Genomic DNA, 21,767 nt, shown 5'->3' on the forward strand with positions numbered 1-21,767 from the left:
CCAGCCAGCTCCTTACCCAGCCAAGAGTGTACCCATCCAAGCCTCGGGCTGCCAGCTTCTGCAGGAGAATACTGTGGGAGACAGTGTCAAAGGCTTTGCTGAAGTCTAATTAGACCACATCAACAGCCTTTCCCTCATCCACCAGATGGGTCACTAGATCATAGAAGGAGATCAGGTTGGTCAAACAGGACCTGCTCTTCATGAACCCATGCTGGCTAGGCCTGATGCCCCGGTCATCCCGCACATGCCGCATGATCTCCCTCAAGACAATCTGCTCCATAACCTTCCCTGGCACCGAGGTCAGGCTAACAGGCCTGTAGTTCCCCAGATCCTCCTTACGACCTTTCTTGTAAAAATGGGAGTCACATTGGCAAGCCTCCAGTCTTCTGGGACCTCACCAGTCAACAAGGAGCGCTGATAGATGATGGAAAGCGGCTCGGCTATCACCTCCACCAGTTCCCTCAGCACTCTTGGGTGGATCTCATCTGACCCCATAGACTTGCGGCAGTCCAGTTGGAGTAGTAGATCTCTGACTGTTTCTTCCAGAATCACAGGGGGATTAGTGTGCTCCCCAGCCAAGATTACCAGGTCAGAGAGAGGAGTATCCTGAGGATAACTGGTCTGACTTTTAAAGACAGACGTAAAGAAGGCATTCAGAACCTCCGCCTTTTCCTTATCCTCGGTGGTCACATTCCCAGCCTCATCCAGCAAAGACTGGATATTCTCCTTTGTCCTCCTCTTACTGTTAATGTATTTATAAAAGAGTTTCTTGTTCCTTTTCACCCCAGTGGCCAGGTTAAATTCAAGCTGGACTTTTGCCTTTCTGATTTCACCTCTACACATCCTAACGACTTCCTTGTATTCATTCTGAGTTGCCTGTCCCTCTTTCCACAGACGGTAGATTCTCTTTTTCCCTCGGAGCCTCAAGAATAGCTCCCTATTCATCCACGGCGGTCTTCTTCCCCGCTGGCTCATTTTGCAGCTCAGGGAGACTGCCTGCTCCTGCGCCCTTAAGACTTCCTTCTTGAAGAGCAACCAGCTCTCTTGGACCCCTTTACTTGCTAAGACTGAATGCCAGGGGACTCCCCTATTAGTCTCTTGAACAATTCAAAGTCCGCCCTCCTGAAGTCCAAGGTAGCAGTTTTACTATTCCCCCTCCAGGCTCCACCATGAATCGAGAAATCTATCATTTCATGGTCACTCTGTCCAAGACAGCCTCCAACCTCCACATCTCCCACCAGACCTTCCTTGTTTGTTAACAGCAGGTCTAGTGGAGCAGTTCCCCTCGTAGGCTCTCTGACCAGCTGCATCAGGAAGTTATCCTCTATGCATTCTAGAAACCTCCTAGACTGCATCTTCTGTGCTGTCAGATGATGTCAGAACTGACAAATTGGGATGATTTGAAATAACCAAACATAAACCAACCCTGCTTTGAAAAGAGAATAAAGATGAATTGCAGATCATTGGGAAACTGTGTCAAAGATATTAGTGGATATCTGAGATGTGTGGCTTTGGAGTTCCTAGGATAATTTATCTTCACATCCCTCAAGCTGTTTTTCTCTTTGCTTTTTGTTTATTTCTTTGCTTGTTTTTCTTTTGGGGAAAAAAGAAATCCCTAGTTTGATCTTAGCCAGTAGACTGAAATTCATCCAAAACCTAGCTTTTTCTTATTGATGTGTGGAGTTAGGGAGGGGATTCACTTCATTATAGTACCCCTTCCTCCCCCTCCACCCCCTTAAAAAAAAAAAAAAATTACACTTCTGCTTTCACTATAAATGGAATGTCAATGTTTATGTTCATAAAACGAATTGTAGTGTATCTGCAGGGAGAGAGATGGACGAGGGTTATCAAATCTCTATGTATGCATACTCACATACATATTCCAGCATCTGTTGTTTTACATAAGAGCAATGTACCAAAGGAAAAAGTATATTAATAGAGAAAACACATTTCTAGGTATTTTTTTTCACAGGATCTTCAAATTAAAAAAATTAAAAAATTGTTCATTATTTTATATTAGTAATTAACCTAAATATGAAGTCTGCTGTTAATCTTTTCTGTTTTGGAATGTGGTTATTATTGTATTTTGTAATTCTTTGCAGAGCTGATGTATACAGTTGAGCTTGCTGGTGGGCTTGGTGCTATTCTGCTGCTGCTTGTTTGTTTAGTGACTATCTACAAGTGTTACAAGATAGAGATTATGCTCTTCTACAGGAATCATTTTGGAGCTGAAGAACTAGATGGAGGTAAGGCAGCTTTTCAGTATGTTTCTTACCTTCTAAATGTGCCTATTTCTCTCCATTAAGACCCAAATTTAATTTCAGTTCAACATACATTATCAACTGCAATTTTTATTTCCCACTGCATTAGGCACTGACTTTAATACGCATTCCTCATACAGCACATTAGCAGCAATGACTATTCAGCTGGTGTTTGTGCTGCCTTCTGGTTCTCAAGGTGACACACATGTCTTTTAGATCCATGCTCCCAACACCACATGAAAGTTACCAACGCTAAGGCTTTCATGGCTGTTCCCTTTTGTCAGTGCTGAAAGCCAGCTTTACGTGTCCTCAGTAATTATATTTCCCTGATGGGCAGAGGTTGAACAGAATATCAGTAACTGCTTATTTAAATGGATCAGTTTCAATAAAATATGCTGAGTGTTTGGGAGCACACCCAACAGTCTATTTTCTTGAGATCACTTAATCACTTGGAGAGTGGCTAATGGTCATTAACGCTGTTTTGTGGTTCAAGGAAAGCCAGCTTTAACAAAAGTAGTCTGCAATGTATGCTCTGGACTGTCTCAAATGTATACATGTGTTTTCTGTTTTTAAGAAACAAAGAAAGTCTTCTCTGCCCACTAATAAAACTGCTACTGGACAGCAAACCCAGTTGAGCCTCAGGTTCTGATTAATTAGATTTGGTTTCTTGGGTCAGAGTTCTTGATGTTTTGTGCTACCGCTACATCTTTGATAACAGAACCCTCCTTTTTACTGAAATACTGCTGAAAGTTATATTACACTTCAAGGTAATAGCCTGTGGATAGCATCTGTGTGCGACATACTTTAAGAAATAGATACTGCACTGGCCAGATCTGTCACTGATACAGGATGAGAGTGGCAGCAAAATTAAAGGTCTCTGTGTAAGGGAAAGGCTTCCAAATTAAGATGACTAGGGTATGACCCACTTCTGCCTCGAATCTAAAAATCCACGAGAATTCAAAATAGAAAACGCTCAGAACAACAAAGAGCTGCAGAACATTAGAACATTTTGTATCCTACCAGACTGCGAAAAGGATGCGTATTAGTGCAACAATTCACTGGGGAAAAATAAACACAACAGGTTACAGAATTTTTTACAGAAGAGGAAACTGTGGCCCATGACTGTGATTCATGAAGTATTTTGACAGACTCTACTTTTTTTCAGAAGCCAAGATCCTCCCTCAACCAAAATGCAACCCACATTTTATAGAAGCATGCTTACTTGCATGTATGAATTCAATAATAATCACATCATATGATGAAAGAAGAAACATGGTTTAGTAATTGTTTAAATAGTTGCAACTTAATGTTTTCTCTCTATTTGCAGTAATTCTTACTTTTACAGCTGTCAATTATTGTTACTTCAAATCTCTCCAATTAATTTGCAGACTTACTCTTAGCAAGTGTTACAAACCTGTCTCTCTCTCCTCTTACCCTTTACATCAGTGATCTAGGAACGGAAATGCTTTAATCATCCATTTTAAGTAACAAAATTTTAGTTTTTAAACTGTACTGTTCTGCAATTCAAGAGAAAGAAAAATAACATCAGTTTGTTTTTCTGGGCCAATTTAATTTAATTTACAGGATAAAGCTTAGATTCTCCCTACATGTTCAATGCTGACGCATTGTTTGAATGCTTAATTGAAGTAACACACCAGGAGAAATACTACTTGCAGATTCTCATAATAGAATACTGCAGCTTCTACTGTATTCAGTATACTAGCAACATGGATAAAACCTACTGTGACAACAAAGATACTGCAGCTGTACTTCTGCTCTCTCTCTCACCTATGCTCTTGCAGAATTAAGAAGATAGAGAGAAAATGCCCCACAGGAGGCCAAACCACGGATTGTGTGGAGATAAATTGCAGACATAAATTCAGGTCCTTTCCCTTGGCTTCGCCTGTTACTGACAGACAGAAAATGCTGAACTGTAAAATCTTTTTCTGACCTGAACTCCTGCAGTGCCACAACCAAGTGCCTACGTGCTATTCATCATTTATATCATACGCTGGCATACTTCAGGATAGCATGTAGATAAGCAAACATCAAAATGGCACAAGCTTTTTGCGTTCACTATAGTGTATCCAGAGAGAATTTGAAATGCTGTAGAAGTGAGGTCCAATTGAAATTTTCCTTTAAAAATTTTTATAAAATGCAATGATTCATTTCTGAACAAGGCCTTCAGGATGTTGCATCTCATCACAGTTCCTCTTTCTTTTCCCATGCATATTTCTGTGGGAGACATGGGTAAATTCTGAGAAATAGTTGAAAACAAAGTATTTAACCTTTAAAACTTAATTTATTACTTTCTCTGAGAGTGATGGAGATTAAACAAGCATTCACAGGTGCCGATTCCTCATTTCTCTAACTTGCATCCTTGAATTTCACATTTTCTCTCATCTCAGTGACTCTGTTTTCCTCTTTTTCTCTCTCCAGCAAACACTTCAGCCCAGCCTTGTCTTCTAGGAAAGCCCTCTTTTTTTCCCTTAGTTAACTCCCTTTCCTACTGAAGTAGGACATAATTAAATTAACACTGTTCTGGAGTTTGGTTAGTGGACTTCACCACTAATTGTCTGACATATCTCCCTGGGAAATGGAGCGCTGGCAAAGCTCTCTGACTGATGGCAAAGCAACTTTCCCACTTGAAGTTGCTTGGCATGGCCTTGCCTCTCAGAGAGACAGCTCATCCCTGTCAGTGAAGTGGTCTGAAACCCCCAAACCTGTTTGGCAGATCAATTTAAGATCTGACAAAATACAAAATGAAGATGATACCCTTAAGTATCTTCAAATGTTCACTAATACTCTGAAAACAACAAAATTTTCAGAAATAGGTGCTTCAGTGGGAACTTCTGAGGGCTGGTCGTTGTTAAATGGCAGGCAGGCATCCTTTCTAAGTTTAAGACTCTAAATTTAGAAGTTTATTTTTAAAAGTCTTGTCTGTAAAATATAATTCAAGTATTAGCATGTTATACTGAAAGCCGCTTCAAGAAGTGATGAATTTTTACGTTTTATTGTACATAGAGCCCTAACATTACAGTTTTATACCACATTCATCCTCTGATGTTTTAGCTGTTATTATTTCCATATTTTTATTTTCCATGAATCTACTTCGCTGCCTTTCTCAGTTTCAAATGAACTTAATAAACTAAGTGTTATATTTTAAGTAAGAGTGAAGAGAAAAAAAATGCAAGAAAACATTTGTAACTACCCTGGATCAACACATACCCTAACTTCTCACACTCTCTGATCTTAGAAGCTTTTTGATATCAGAGGAGATATAGCACTGTATAGAAATCCACTCTTTGTTTATAAGAGAGGTGAAACCCAGGCCTCCTAAAATCTATGGAAATTTTCCCAGGACAACTTCCTCGTTTGAGAGATTGTTTCCGCCTATGAAATCATGCAGGGATCAGTCTCGAAGCACGACAGCCACCAAGACAGGCAAGCAAGGGGAGAAAAGGGACTCAGACCAGCAGCACCCTTTCTGATGCTGCCTTAAAGTGTCCAGGAGGCTCCAATTCACCAAAACTTCTATTTTGAAATTTTTCTTGCTATTTCAAGACATAAGAGTTTCCAGTGGACGTTCAGACATCCAAATTCCAGCCTTAAGGTATATTGAGAATAAATCCAGAAGGCTACAGAAGTTAGACTGAAAACTACTTGACATGGTCAGATGGGCAAAATTACTCAAAATCATGAATTTATATGCGTGTTTATATTTCAGGTTCCAATTTCAGAGAAAACAGCACACAACACATTTATGAGTGGAAAATGCTTGCAGGCACTGGACACTGCCATTTTGGGATACATTAGTAACCATTTAAATTGATTAAAGTTTTTGTGTGAAGGAATAAATAAGCACTATCATCAGAAAGAAGAAATTTTGCATGATGAGGCTGACATTAAAATAAATAAGAACAGAATCGTTTAGAAATTAGAAAGAAGATTGAACAAATATGCTGTGAACTCAGTTCTTTAACAAAAATTCATAAATATTTCTTGCCACAATCAGTCTGACTAGAAGCCCGGTTTGAGGGTTATGAAAAATAACAACAAAAATAAAAATAATCAGCTGATTCTAGCTGTCTAGAAGGACAGACCTTTGTCTGACAGTTGATTCAACAACCTTCAAAACGTCTCTCAGTTCCTTTAGTTCCCAACAACTGTTTTTACAGTGTTGAACAGGGCTCTCTCTGTGATGTCTTTCACGCTATTCTCAAATTTCCTTGCAAAAGGAAACATTGGTGAACAGGGGGACTAAGGTCTCAGACTACACATGGCCAGGCTAGGTGCATGGCAAGCAAGGCCCTGAAGTTTCTCTGATTTCACTTTTTTTGTTTTCCTTTTTTATTTTAATTTAATTTTTTTAAAGTGTTCCTAAAATTGTTGAGAAGTGTCATTGCTAGGCTCTTTAAATTTAAGAAATCTTCCTTGCATTCAGTATATGACAGCTGCAGTGATTGGTTCTGGGCTGAGAGTGATGCATTCTATTAAAAATGAGTTTTGTTGTTTTCTGAGAGGAAGTAAATCAATTCTCATATTAGGAAATTGATAGAATGATTTCTGCCTTGAAATCTCTGTTGCATCTGGGACTTCTTAAGTAGTTGTGATTTTCACCTTTATCTTTATTTAGCAGCAAAAGACTTTCAGGGCTCACAGACAGACCTGTGGGATTGCCCCCAAAATACCTTATTCACTGCACAAATTAAGATGAGGTAAAACACACTTCTCTGTGGTTTCCTGTGTTTCACCCCAACAAACTTCTTGTGAAATCAAGAAAGAAAATGCTTTGAAATTGTTAATGCTTCAGATGCTAACTTTCAAATATAGCTTTTTTCAGTGGCCTAGGCACCTGCTGAAGTGCTTGTGTTAATGATCACACTATGAAGGTACAGCTAGACTGAAATTACTGCTGAAGTTAGTGACTTTGCAATTACAGATTCTTCTCTAGGGACTCATGGAATAAGTTTGCAGTAGCAGCCTCAGCATAGTATATGTATTCTTGATGGCTACTGGCAAATTGTAGCAATAAGAAATCCTACTCTATGAATATCAATTTCAATTTCTGTTAAAATCACCTTTAGAAAAAAATACAGTCTTCATCTTTCTAAATAACACTAGTTACAAAACAGGGATTTTCCTTATTTAATTACAATTTTATTGCTGGATAATTGCCTACGTTAACTCTTAACTCTTTTCATTTCTGTTATTTATTTATACCTGAAAAGCAATTCAAAGAATGAAATCTCAGTTTACGTCTCCAATGAATATAGGATTTTCTAGTTTCCTTGAAACTTACTAATTCAAATAAAAAATGTTTTTCCTCTTTCCTTATTTACTCTCTCCCTATTTTATGGCGTATAGAACCATTTAAAAAAAAGTAAACTAGGAAGAAAAGAGTCTATCATCTGAAGACTGAGATATCTCCTTTCCTCAGCCAGCAGCTCTGTCAAATGGTTCTGAGCTTTGAACTTGTTTTACTTGTTTTGTTATTGTTGATGGCTTTCTGTTTGTTGCATTCTTTTTATTGTTGTTTTCAAAGGACAGATTTCCAAGGTAAGCAAGATGAATGCAGTATATTGGTATTCAGTGTTTAGAATTTTAGATTGAAAGCCTTTTTCCAAGCCATTTCTGTCCTGGTGTTTGTTTTATTTTGTTCTGGTTTTTTGTTTGGTTGGTTGGTTGGTTGGTTGGTTGGTTAAGACTTCCTTAATTTTTTTTAGTTTATTTACACCAAGGCTATCTCAGCTCCACTTTTCACACTACATAACCCAATGATATATCATAGATCAGTTGAAATAAGGAACATGCAAATAAACATGTATTTTATACAGGTAATTAGCTGTTTTGTTGAATTAGGATAATAAGGAGTAGTCACTACCTTATACTTTGTCAGTTTTAGATATTTATTTTGTACAGAAGAAATTATATCCCTCCCTTTTCAGATCCTACATGACAACTGTTGACTTTCTGCTCTTTAAAAAGAGGATCTTGTTTTTCATAGGTACATGCTGTGCTATGCTATGATTCCTTACGAGGTAGTTACCATTCAGTCTTTCAGTACCTACTACTAATAATTTTTTCTCAGACCAGCAAATAGTTCATACAAACCAAGAGAATACCTTCTGTCACCATATTTTAGTTTTCATAAATTTTAACATTCTGATAATTGTATATAAAAATTTGCATTTTCACGTTGAGAGCAATTTTTGAGATTAATGCTTTTTATATGAAAAGAAGAATTATTTCAATAGTAGTATTTAATTTAGTTGCTAACTTCCATATTTATGAGAATGGCTTAGAAACATTGAAGCTTTCCTCTTCATTTAGCTACAAATAAGAAATCAGAGTAAGTACCTGAGGAAAAATCACTTTTAATAACAGGTTATTCAGTTTAAATAAGTAGTAATCTTTTGTACCTATCGTTCAGAAACTTTAGTTGTAGTTATAGATAATAAGGAAAAATACACCTTAAAGGTGGCTGACAAATTAATAGGAAGGGGAAAAAATGTATACCCGCTGCTTTAGTATTTTTATAAATGTATCTCTTATGGGCAAAAGGCATTTTTATTTTCCTGGTCTATGGTGTGCTGAGAATACTCAAGAACCTTTTTATAACTGATTATACTTCTTTAACCCATTTACCAGTGTTGCATTTATAATCTCCCTTCAGTTCACCATTTCCCACTTCAGGCAAGAATCTAGAATATCATTAAGGAATACTTCATTTAACAGGTACTTCACCATGGCAAAGCTGATGTTGGCAGATTTTTGTTTTTATTAACAATAAAAAAGACTTGGCAATTAAAGAACAAAAATTAAAGTAAATGATAAGGTGAACATCACAATCAACAGTAAATAGTCTGAGGAAAAACAAAAGTGTTTTGAAAGACTCATAATGATTTGGTGTTTTTAATCATCCAAGAATTTGGGTTATCTTTTTCACTGTTTTGAGGGTGATGAGCACTACTGCAAAGTGAGCATTAAATGTAGGCCCACAAATAATGAAACAGGTACAGAATTCTGTGTGAAATTTTGAAAACTCATCTCTTTGCAACCCCTTTGCTGAACACAGTGTGCTTTCAAAGAGGAAAGCCTCACAGAAGTTCCCTGCAGTACTTGCAGAATCCGTTCTGTCATTTCTAAGGACCCCACTTGAAAACCTGATTAAATCAGTGCATTGCTTCTAGATGAGTACCTGAGTCTTTACAGTGCTGACATATATCCTGGCACATCAGCTGTCAGTCTTCCATTGATTCACAAGGGGAAGATCTGGGAAAGCCAGAAGTGTCTCCAGCTACTCCTGGCTACAGAGCAGCACATGTGTTGTCAGCTCCCTTTGGAGCACTGGATATTTCTGAAGTCGCTGTTAATGACTCTGGGAGATTACACGACACACAAAGGTATGGGCTGACTCTGGTGTACAGCTTCATTAAAGTAAGATTCAGATCTATAGACGCTATGAAATATTGCACTGTATGTTTCTCTTTATTTTGATCAGTCAATCTGTCTTGTGCTATAACATACCATGCCAGCTGGGAATCCAGACTTGTCATCTGCTTGAACATGGTTGATAAGAAAAAAATAACTTCATGGAGGTACTTTTCTATCTTTAATTTTTCATCTATACATAGTTTTCTGTACTCCATTAGCAGAAATATCTGCAATGCTTAAGGTTAATGAAACCTTGAAGGTCCAAACTGCCGTCCTCTTGCAGGACAACATGCAAATTGTTAGAAAACATGTACATAAATAATAAAAATTCAAAGTTGAATCTGCTGGTCCCTATAGAAGAGGAAAGTAGATGCATATGGAGTCTGGGTTTCATTTTATGCTTACATTGAGCCTTTAAAAGACTGCTGCTGAGCACGTCCTCAGAATAACAAGCAGCATTTACAACTTCATCCTCTAAAAATTTATATCACTTCTGCAGCATTAACCCTCTAGAATGTTACAGGGAATATGATCGTTTCTACATTTGGATGATCGTTGAAATAAATGGACAGCATTAAAGAATGCATGTTGCAATGATGCAACAGGTGTTTTGGCTAAAATCCTGAGCCACTGAATGAAATCATGTCTCCATTTGTTCTTAATGGATCTGGCATTTCACCTTCAATGTCTACCCCTGAGACTGATCCAAACAATTTTGTCTGACTTTTGACTGAGTCCAAGACCGTTACTCAGTATCTTTACTTTCAAATCCATACAACAATTAAAATACCATGGCAAAGTTTGTACTTCACAACCTCTTTGACCAGAGTCTTGAAGTGGTCTTTGGTTGACTGATGTGCATTGTACCTGCAGCATGGACCATGTCTGACTTCACTGTACCAAACTAATCCAGAGCTTTCATATATTCTCATAATTGTTTACAAGATACCATGAATTATTATTATTTTTCATTAAATTTGCCCATGCAAGGTCTGCTTTATGTTTCATTTCAGCCTTTTAAGTTAATGGATACAACAGGGCTTCACAAAAATGGAGGCTGTTGAGCTAAAGAACTCCATCCTGGTTGTATAACACCTAGTAAGCAGCAGAAAATAACTACAAACCTCATAACCACAAAGGATTATTTGTCTGTTCAAAAGGAATGGGAAGAGGTAAAAAGCCTCTTCCCATCTACAGCAAAAAGTATTGCCATTGTATGGTACTGTAAGTCTTATTCAGATGTGTTTACTGAATTAAAGGACAGCTATTGCATGAAAGTACCTGGATGTAAAGCTAGAAGAATTTATTCTAATATGTTTCTATAAAAAAGAATCCTGAAACAGTGAAGGGAAGAACAATGCTTTCAGGTACAAAAGTGTATGTAGAAAATTGCTCTGAATCTCCACAGGAAAAAGAAAAGTTTCAGATGAAGTGAGCAAAATCCCTGCATTTGATAATTAGCAGGTATTTTTCTTCCTGGGTCTGGGAGGAAACAGGCACTGAGTAACTATATTCCTGCTTATTGCTAATGCACAGGAGCCTGACAACAAGAAATCTTTTAACAAGAAAGTGCAGCAACAGTCAGCCACATTTTCACATTGAGAATACTTGGATAGAAAACTTCACTGTTTGTTGACAAGGGAAAATGAGGAAATTCTCTTTGTAAAATTAAGTATGACATGCTACCATATTTGCTTCACTTTTGGATTTTTGCCTTTCTATTCTACAACTAAATATTTGCTCCAGACAACATGTGAACTGATTGTGTACCCAAATCTGGGAGGATTTAGTTATTACCATATTTCACAGTAATATCAAGTCCTTTGTGACTTGATTGTGATTAGGACAAGATTAGGAAATTTCTGATTAAATTTTGTTTGTTTTGTTTCTGTTTGGTTGGTTGGTTGTTGTGGAAAAGAAGATATGCTGAGACCAAATATTTTCAAGTGTAAAATATATGTTCCAGTGAACAGTTCAGAAAACAGAAAGCTATGGTGTATTTACTGCCTACTTTCTCTGAGTCTGGGGTTGCCTGGATGTGCTTTTATGCAAAGGAAGGCCTAGGTAGAACAGAGCCCAACAGAAAAGGGTTTGCAGAGCCTCTTGCTTTCATGTGACATGGCCAAAAGACTGGCAAGATATGTGCCCCAGCTGCCAGGCTTTGACTCAGCCACGAGAGCCCTATGGCTGCAGGCTCTCTCTCAGTCCATTGAGGCAGAACATTAAAAGAAAAAAAAAATAAAAAAAAAAAAAGAAAAAAAAGATCAGAAGTCTTTAGAATATAGACATCAGTTCCACAAACCACGATCAGAGAGGTCATCTACTCTCTGTTACAATACTTTCCTGGAGATGGGAGGCATGTGATCATACCCTGTGTATCCCAGGCATCTCACATTTTTAGAATTGTCTCCTTATGCCAGTATGTCAGCCCATTGGATAACAAAATTACTGCATAAAGTAATTCTGCTGTAAATTGAGCTTTCTACTTTTCATCAAAGTTAAAAATAACTGACAGATGGGGAGTATAATAGCTCAGGAAAACCACTGTGCTGAAGCATCTAACAGGTTCCCAGACTGTACTACACATCTAGCTGTACTGGAGTTTAAATAAATTCATGATTGCTTGAACCCATCTGTGTATGTGTACTCTAGATCCTGACTCTCCTTGACTTGCAAATACTATTGAAAGTAGGGAACTAGGGTTGAAAGAAGTGTTCCCTGCTATCATGGATAACACAGCTAGTCAGTAGGAATGCTGGATCCTTCATGTTGTGAAAATTTATATTTCCAAAAAAAAAAAGGACATTAGAATCATAATTACTTATGCAAGAAAGTTTTGGCATAGTGTGAATAAGTTTCCCTCAAATTAAGAACATGCAAACTGTCTTCACAGACAATATCCTGAAGCCTTCAAAACGTTTTGAACGCTGCATTATTTTTTATGATTCATTGCTTTGAGAAATGACACATTTTCATATTTATCCATATTTTCCAATGGATTAATGCTGCTCTAAAACATATAATGTTATTATGGCCATTAATTAAGGCAATAAAAGAAAATGGCATGACCACATCATCATGTCAGTTGTAGTGATTTCCCTATATATCTCCCGACCTTTCTATGTGTTAACACTATTGCTGGGTTAAGACTATCCCACTGTAGTGTCAGAACCTATTCTGTAATCTCCCACTAGTTTGTATTTGATCCGTTCAGTGGCAATATCAGAGGCACTACGTGCTTCTTTATCATGAAAGATTATGGTTTCATGAGTACTGAAATAATGAAATAATGGATCAAAGGAAGGCATTATTTATCTCATTTGTTGGTGGTGTTGGTCTTTGCTGTTCATTATTTTTTGTGAACATAACACTCCAACAGTGTTGGATAATTAAGTTCAGATAATTTCAGATAAATTGTGTAGGAGAGAACATGAAGCATAGAGTTGCTTCACTGATTTTGAAACTTTGAAAGAAGTTTTACCATTTTAATTTTGTCTTCTGCAGATTTTAATGAGCACAATATGAATGATTCCTTGGAAGGAAGAATGAACACCTCAAGACTAGTGCCTGCTCTTTAATTTTACTCATATACTTTGCACCCTTCCTACTTTTGGCAGGCTTTTCCAAATAGTGCAACCAAAGTACAAAAAAATGCAAAATCAAAAAAAGATTGGCTGAGCAAAAAAGTGAAGTCAGCATTGAATGAGCGTAATATCACTTATACCACATGGTAGAGGATTCAATCACATCTCTTTTACAAGCAATTGATATTCTCAATAGCCTGGGCATAATGTTATCAAGAAAGTTAGAAGGATGTTAACATTTCATTAATCTTGCCATTGATTTTTTTCTGCATTCTTCACAACAAAATTCAAAGCATGACCTCTTACTCCACTGAATTAGTTCCAGAGCACTTGGCATTATTGACCTCTTAATGAAAATTAATGATGACTTGTTTGATTCAATCTTTCAAGTAAGCACGCCAAGCACATTTAAGATACAGACACAAATATTTCACTTAATTGAAATGAAATAATACACTGTTAAAGACCAAAATGTACATTAATGTATCATTAAATTAGCATATTTAAGCACATAGAATTCAGATATTTAAACTGCATAATTGGGATCTGATGCTACAAAGATCTAAGTTTGGCAATAATCCCAGACTTGGGAAAATAATGAATTTTACAAGTAAATGTATGCACATGTTTAGAGCATTCTAAGCCTTAAATTTATAGTGAAAATTTGACAAAAATGAAATATTTTTAATATACAACAGAAAGAACTGTTCATTTGTATGGGTATTTCCATGCTTTTCCTTTCTATTTTAAAGCTACAAAACAATTTGGATTCTTTCAGTGACAAGAAGCTCACAAGCTGTCACCAGACAGCTGAATGGATTTCCTTCATACAGAGCCTCACACAAATATTTATGCACAAACTGAGTTCAGTGTATAGGTATGGATCCCTTCTGTCTTGCATCCATGTAAATAAGGATTAACTCCACTTGATGGAACATAAAAGATGAATGGTTTAATAACTGGAGAATAGGCTATTTTATCTAAGCAATTTACCATTCCTGAGAAATTTTTTGAGGAATAATTCCTGGGCAATCATCTAAGCAATACAAGAAGAAATAATGTAATTTCATTTTTTCCCTGTATTCTTTTAGACAACAAGGACTATGATGCATATCTATCTTATACCAAAGTGGATCCTGATCAGTGGAATCAAGAAACTGGAGAAGAAGAAAGATTTGCTCTTGAGATCTTACCAGATATGCTTGAAAAGCATTATGGATACAAGTTGTTCATACCAGACAGAGATTTGATTCCCACAGGAAGTAAGTCATGTCTTTATGTTTGTGTATTTTCTACACAACATATGCAGTGGTTGCATATATTATTTAAGTATTAATTCTATGCTTGTCCCTTTAGAATGTCATCTTAACTCTTGTGGAATAAGATAAGCCACCAAATATGCTTGATTTACATTTCCTAGATAAGAGGATTATATTTTACTAAGTGTATTATATTCATTGAAGGTGAGACAGTGCAGATAGGGCATACATAGGTAATGGAAATTAATGAGATTAATATTTATTCACAGATTTTTTGAGAGCCTTCATATCTAGGAATTAATAAAGATGTTTTTATTTTCTATTCCTAAGTGTTTCCCTTGAAATATACCCATTACACTAATATATAAAAACAGCTAAGTAATTAATTATCACTATCCATCTATACACTCAGACAGGAAGAAAACAGTTGTCTTTTGGCTAAGGCAAGAGCTGAGAGAAGACATCTGCAGCAGAGTAAATAAAAGACTGCTGGTGGTATCCGCTGTAGATAAACATGTAGTGGAGGCACTGGATCATTTTCAGAGATTGAAACTGAGAATTGATTCCTGAAATAAATAAATAAATTGATTCCTGAAATAAATAGATCTTTTTTTGTATATATTTAAGGTATTCCAACCTATGCTCAGTAATATTTGTAAGTTGCAGTTCATAACTTCAGTTGTAGGCATTTATAAAACTACTAAGTTCAAACTATTTTATTGAATTTGTATTTATAAGAAAGGATAAGTAAAACACAACCTTAATCATGAGCACACGGATATTTTCAAATCTACAGTATCCTAAACATTTATTTGCAGGACACAACTCTGTTTCTGTGAATGCATGAAAGGAAAAGAAGAATCTAGTGCATCAGTGGACCCTAGAATATCATTTGATTTTTAGGCTGATAATAAAACACAGCTTCTGCTCTGTTGCCTATTTGGGTGACTTCTTTTTAGAAAATGATGACGGATAAAATGATAATGGACACACTTGTTCCAGTAAAGATATAGGCACAAATTGACAATTCATCTACAAACACTACCAAAACGTAGCCCAGTGGGAAATAAATATTTCACTGAATCATAGAATGTTTGAAGTTGAAAAGAACTTCTGGATGTCATCTGCACCAACTGTCTTGTTCAAGCAGGGTCATCCAGAACAGGTTATCCAAAAACCTTGTCCAGTTTACATATTTGAAAGTGATGTTTTTGCAGCATTCAGTGAACTCTTTTGGGAGAAGGGGGCTTGCTTCTATTGTTTCTCTCCAGCCTATGGGAATGAAATATTTTCTTGCCTTGATTTTTGAGCAATTGTCTTATTTTGTAGCCTACATTGAAGACGTGGCAAGATGTGTAGACCAAAGCAAGCGACTGATCATCGTCATGACTCCAAATTATGTGGTAAGAAGAGGCTGGAGCATCTTTGAACTGGAAACAAGGCTTCGGAACATGTTAGTCACAGGAGAAATTAAAGTGATACTGATTGAATGCAGTGAACTGCGAGGAGTTATGAACTATCAGGAGGTTGAAGCCCTGAAACATACCATCAAGCTCCTCACTGTCATTAAATGGCATGGACCAAAATGCAACAAGTTGAATTCCAAATTCTGGAAACGTTTACAGTACGAAATGCCTTTTAAGAGGACTGAACCCATCACACATGAGCAGGTTTTAGATGTCAGTGAGCAGGGGCCCTTTGGGGAACTGCAGACAGTCTCCGCAATTTCAATGGCTGCTGCCACCTCTACTGCTCTTGCCACTGCTCATCCAGATCTACGCTCCACCTTTCATAACACATATCATTCACAGATGCGCCAGAAACACTATTATCGAAGCTATGAATATGATGTACCTCCTACCGGCACCCTGCCGCTTACCTCAATAGGTAACCAGCATACCTACTGCAACATCCCTATGACACTTATAAATGGGCAGCGGCCACAGACAAAACTAACAGGGAGCAGAATCCAGAAGAGGCTCACACAAACAGTGCGATACTGCCCCTCTTGCCACGGGAGACCAGTATATCAAGTGTCATTTGGTGACAGAAATGCAAGGGGCTGTCCATCCCCTTGAGTAGAAGCTGAGTCTGCAGTCCGGTGCCTGGAACTTCATCCTCGACTGCTGCTGTTAAACATGCATTACAATCGATAACATATGAGGAAAAACAGGGTCTTGTACATACGTTTTTTGCAATTTCTTTGTAGCATCGGTCTTCCTGTTTTACCCATGTTCTCTTCCCATACACATTTTCGACTTTGTTTTATATGTCATTGGAATTTGTATATTTACATTTTTTTAATGAAGAGACTGCTGTATAGATAGGAAACTTTTTGGCTTCATTAGTATAGTTTTAGACTTTTTTTTGGTTTGTTTTTAACCTCTCTTGGGAATGCTTGGACAAAGCTATGTTGATATCAGATGCGCCATCCATTTTTTGGCCTGCCTAGCCTGATTCCTGAAGGCCATGCCTGCTGCAGTTCACCTGTTTTGGGTAATATTTGTTCTTAGAATGACCCCATCCCTCACTGAGAGCCTCTGTTTCATTTCTTCTCCTGTAATGTGCATTGCTCCCTCCCTGCCCTTACAATGGCCCCATTTGGGGTAACACTACAGTCTGATCATCTAACATTTAACTTAGTAGAAACTTGTCAAACAGACTATACCCAATCTGTATCGGTTGCTTCACAGTAGTCATTACAGAGTGTGTAGAAAATAGAGATGGTTTCATTTTTGCTTTCTTGGGGGTTTGATTTTTTTTTGTTTTTGTTTTAAGAATGAGTCAATTGTACCCCTTTTATAAATATAAAAGCAAGCCCTATTTTTAACACTTCCTGGAAAAGTATTAATGTGGTCGTGGATTTTATTTTTAAGCAGTTGACTTTTTTTTTTCCCTCCTTTAAAAACCCTGCAAATAAGATCATTTCCAATTTTTAGGAAAGTAAGACAAGTGAGGCAATAGGCACTGAAGTGCAGTGAGTCCTGCTGGTATTTACAGTGATGATTTCCAAACCAAAGGGGAATAAAAAGGCAGTATCTTAGATGGTTGCCATTATGTATTAAAGAAAGTATTATTTTCCGAAAAAGGAAGAGCAAAACATTATTTTGCTGTGGATTTCAGAGTCCCCTTGTATTTTAATGTTCAAAATTGTATTTGCTTTAAAATGATATATTCAAGATGAAAAAATATTATTTCATTTGGTTTTAGCTTGTAACGATAAGTAAAGCTTAATTTTAACATGATTTCAGTAAGAACTCAGGCAAAAAAGAAAAAAAAAGAAACATGAACACCAACAAATATAATTGTTTTCAGAATAAACTTTATTTATACAAAATTAATATTTAAATAAGACTTTGAAGTATTAAAAGCAATTTATTCACTTTAATGAATAATAAATTAGTTTATTTTTTATGTATGATTCTATCTTTGAGGAGTTGCAAATAATGCGCTTACTACGGTTACCAGGGAAGAAACAAACCACTGTCTTTATATGTGGGCATCTTTAAGGCAAATGAAACAAGCGTCTTATATTTTAAGTAATGGAAGAATCCTTTCTGGTTTGAGAAAGAGCACAGAGCACTGTTGTAGCTGTACACGCTATTCAGGCCAAGCTGTCTGCCAGTCTCTGCTAGCAGAAGCAGAAGAGCAGAGGCAGAATTGCTGCTTGCAGCACACTCTCATAGAGTCGTGGGTTTGATTGACTCTGGCAAAAATGTAGCTGGTAGCCTGGCAGACAAACCTGATCGTCTGTTTCTGCAATTAATTAGCTTTAGGAATTTTTATGGTAGCTGACTGATATTAGCCAATATAAGGGACGTGCGGGGTTTGTTCATCTTAATTGTCTCAAGGAGAAAAGTACAGCTTATAATATTTTGGTCTTCTTAATGAGAAGTAATGAGTAGAGAAGAGGTAAACTGCAGTTCGGGGGATGTTTGTGGGAGTAATCTAGAACTGACAGCGTGGGAGGATGTAACTATGATCGTGTTGTGAAAGTCAAGAAGTCTCAGTATGTGCATAACAAGCCAATAGAGCTTTGGGATGTGCACTGATTTTTTGCTTGCTTTAAAATGTTCATTTCTCTGACAATTTGCTCAAATCCTTTTCTACAATCTATCATGGTGTCTCCCTCTGGACATGTGCCAAATGTCCACAAAATGGAAATGCAGCTGCCAGGCCAGATGAAATTCTAAAAGAGCTTTGCACTTTTGTTTCCTTCATGGTGTAAGAAAGCTATTATTTATTCACTCTTACAGACACCTGTCAGGCACTGATGGCATTTTTCTTCATTCAACTGAATGCCAAATGTACCAGTACCCTCTAAAAACAATCTTTTTTCCTTCATTTTCCTTCCGTTTTACATGCCACGTAGAAAATACTGGGATGTGGAATAAATGTAGAATGTAACTATCTGACCACAGTCATTTTTAGGCAGTGTTAGGTAGTTTGTTCCTTAGCCACACGGGGAATACTTTTCTGTTCTATTTTAATGCAAATTTAAGCACTTTGAATAGCATGATTCAGGGACTGATGGATACCATTTGATATTCAGTACTTTTTTTAAAAAAGAGATTTTCTTTATAATACTTTTATTATAATATTAAAAAAATAGGAAGAAAGAAAGGAGGAAGGAAAGAAAGAGAGAGAGAAGGAAAGAAAAGAAGAAAGAAAGAAATGGAGAAGCTATCTATTACTTCAAAAACATTCCTTCTTAGTATTCCTCCTCTATGAACAGCTCAGCTCTGTGTGGGAAACAGTGAAGGAAACTGCTGTGTGTTCAACATACTCTGTGTTTGACAAAAGTTCTATTGGAACAAAAAATAAAACAGAAAAAATAATCTTTCATTGCCCTAGGGATAAGGCTTCATCCTTTATTGGTGAAGGTGTTTCAGTTTCAACCGTACAGTCTGAAGTGTGCATGCAATAGACACATTTAAGATTTAGCCATAAACAAATAGCACTTTATTTTTAAAACTGCACAGTGTGATGATTGGAAAAACTTACTCTGGCTGGTCAAGTATTTGGGGTCTGTACATGGATTCTATGCACATTATTTACACAAATGTGGCGCTTTATAAGGCTCTGTATTATCAGGATAATCCTTGCTGTGAAATTAAAGGACTCTGCTGTACAACCTATGTACAACATATAAACCTAATCACTTTATAGGTCCTGGCAGCACATGCAGCTTGATATAAATGGAGAGCTGTATAAGATGAAGCTAATTATTTTGAAGACAAAGTGCATTGCTAGGTCTGATTCTGTTCTCAGTTGCAGCAGTATGATCTGAGAATAGATCTAATGAAGCTGAATGATTATAAGATGAGCTTGTGTGAGAAAAGAAAATTGGAAAGGCAAAAAGAAAAGGAATTCACATTTGAAGGCTGTGACAAGCCGTGGTTGCAAATTGTCTTCTGAATTTTAGTATGGACCAAGTTCTCACCCAGCTGCAAACATCAAGAGCTTCCAATGTGATCTGGTTCAGAGCTAAATACTCTTATCTTTAGACGCAAACTAAGATTTTTCTGTTACTACAGCTGTGAAAATCACATGTATGATACGTGATTAATGATAATTGACTTCAAAATAATTGGAAAGCCTGTTTTATCTGCTTGATTAAAATTTAAAGAAAAATTATTTGAATATTGTGCATTAATGACTTAAAAATTATATATAGATCAGTGAGATTATAGAAAACTGGCCTGGTAAACAGACTTCTTTCATTCTTAAATTAAAAATAGTCAAGCTAGCAAGACTAAGAAGAATTTAATTAAGATTCAAAGAAGAAAAAAAATAACTGCAGTAAAGTAAGCCAAAAAATAGGGTAAAGGCCAGTGGAGAACAAAGGTCAAAGTACCTGCCTGTATAAAGCCACTGTATTGTGGCTTTTTTTGTCATGCAATGCATTGTACTCTGGCTGACCTACATAACGCAATTGGAATTTTGGGGGCCCATCCGGATTGATGAGCAACACAAATGTATCCCCATGTGCCTAATAGACTCCTGAATGATTTGCACTTGTCAGTTGTCTAGCACAGAAGAGTTTCTGTTGCATCCATTATTGTCATAACAGAGAGGATGGCAGAAATCTGACAGCGCTAAAAACAATCTCTGTGGAAGGTTTAGTTTATTATCCATTGTAACTGTATGCCTTCAAACTCGTCCCCCTATCTGATTTTCTGTTATTAGGACACTTTATAACCCATTTTTCAGATGAGCAAGAGATCAGTTTGGCTAGAATCAGAAAAACCTAAGCATTTTCACAGCAATAAATCTGCTTGTATAATGATTGCTTTTTTTTTTTCCTATCAGTCGCAGCTCTTCACGTCCTAAATAGCCCACTGAGTGGAGATTGAATGATGGACATTTGAGACATGATCTGTCATTTGAGATTCATTACAGGGTTTGTATATTAGACTTAGTACCAAACTGCCACTTCTGATGTCATTTTGCTGGGCTATTTCCTTTTGGCTCTGCCTATAACCTCAAAGAAAATGTGTTGGCAGCCTTGTGTTCCTCTAGCTGGCCTTTGTTTGATGGTCCAGAACTTGGAGCTGTTGCCCTGGGAAGTAAAGCTAATTTAAATGTTTCTGGTACCAAGAGCTTTCCTATGCTTTTTTTTTGTTTATATTCTGTTTGTGACATTTCTGATCTTTGCTCTGGACCAATAAGCACTGTAGATGGGAGGTCAAAAGTCCATTGAGCTATGTAGTAGTCAAAGCATAAATTACAAAAGCAGGCCTGATAACTTGTTTGAAACATGTATAAATTCTGCAGCTGATCATATTACTAAAAATTAAGCACACTGAGATATAGAACTGTTGAAGACAAGTGTTCTGTTTGTTACTTCAACTATCTTTAGTTCAAGAGCATTCTTACATTAAGAAACCAATACCCTAGATAAAATAATTTCAGAAGCATTCAATAGTTAAAAATATATATTTTGGTAAAGTATGAATAATATGATTCTGTAAGAACTAAATGATGTAGGAAGTAGGTAATCTTCTTCTATTACTAAGTAAGTGCAAACACCTCTTTGCCTGGTCACTCGTATTAGGAAAAGAACCTGAAGTTAAATTTCAGAGCCAAGAATTTGATGGGGATATTCTTTATATTATTTTACTAAGACGTATCTTACCAACCAAGGCATGACAGAATGAACTCAAAAATTACTCCAGAAATAAAATGGATTTTTTTTTTTTTTACATTACTACATTACTTTTTTC

General features: G+C 36.7%; 1 protein-coding gene across 1 annotated transcript; it reads left to right on the top strand.

The window, feature by feature from the left end:
* The first annotated feature begins 2,059 nt into the window (after positions 1-2,059).
* Positions 2,060-18,870, top strand: IL1RAPL1 (interleukin 1 receptor accessory protein like 1). Its single transcript, XM_019613013.1, is given in 4 exon segments — positions 2,060-2,246; positions 14,374-14,544; positions 15,871-16,484; positions 16,487-18,870. Coding segments are annotated over 4 exon segments (1,026 nt in total). The 5' UTR covers positions 2,060-2,107; the 3' UTR covers positions 16,589-18,870.
* The last annotated feature ends 2,897 nt before the right edge of the window (positions 18,871-21,767 follow it).

This window comes from Meleagris gallopavo, chromosome 2, assembly GCF_000146605.3.
Source record: "Meleagris gallopavo isolate NT-WF06-2002-E0010 breed Aviagen turkey brand Nicholas breeding stock chromosome 2, Turkey_5.1, whole genome shotgun sequence".
Lineage (NCBI taxonomy): Eukaryota > Metazoa > Chordata > Aves > Galliformes > Phasianidae > Meleagris > Meleagris gallopavo.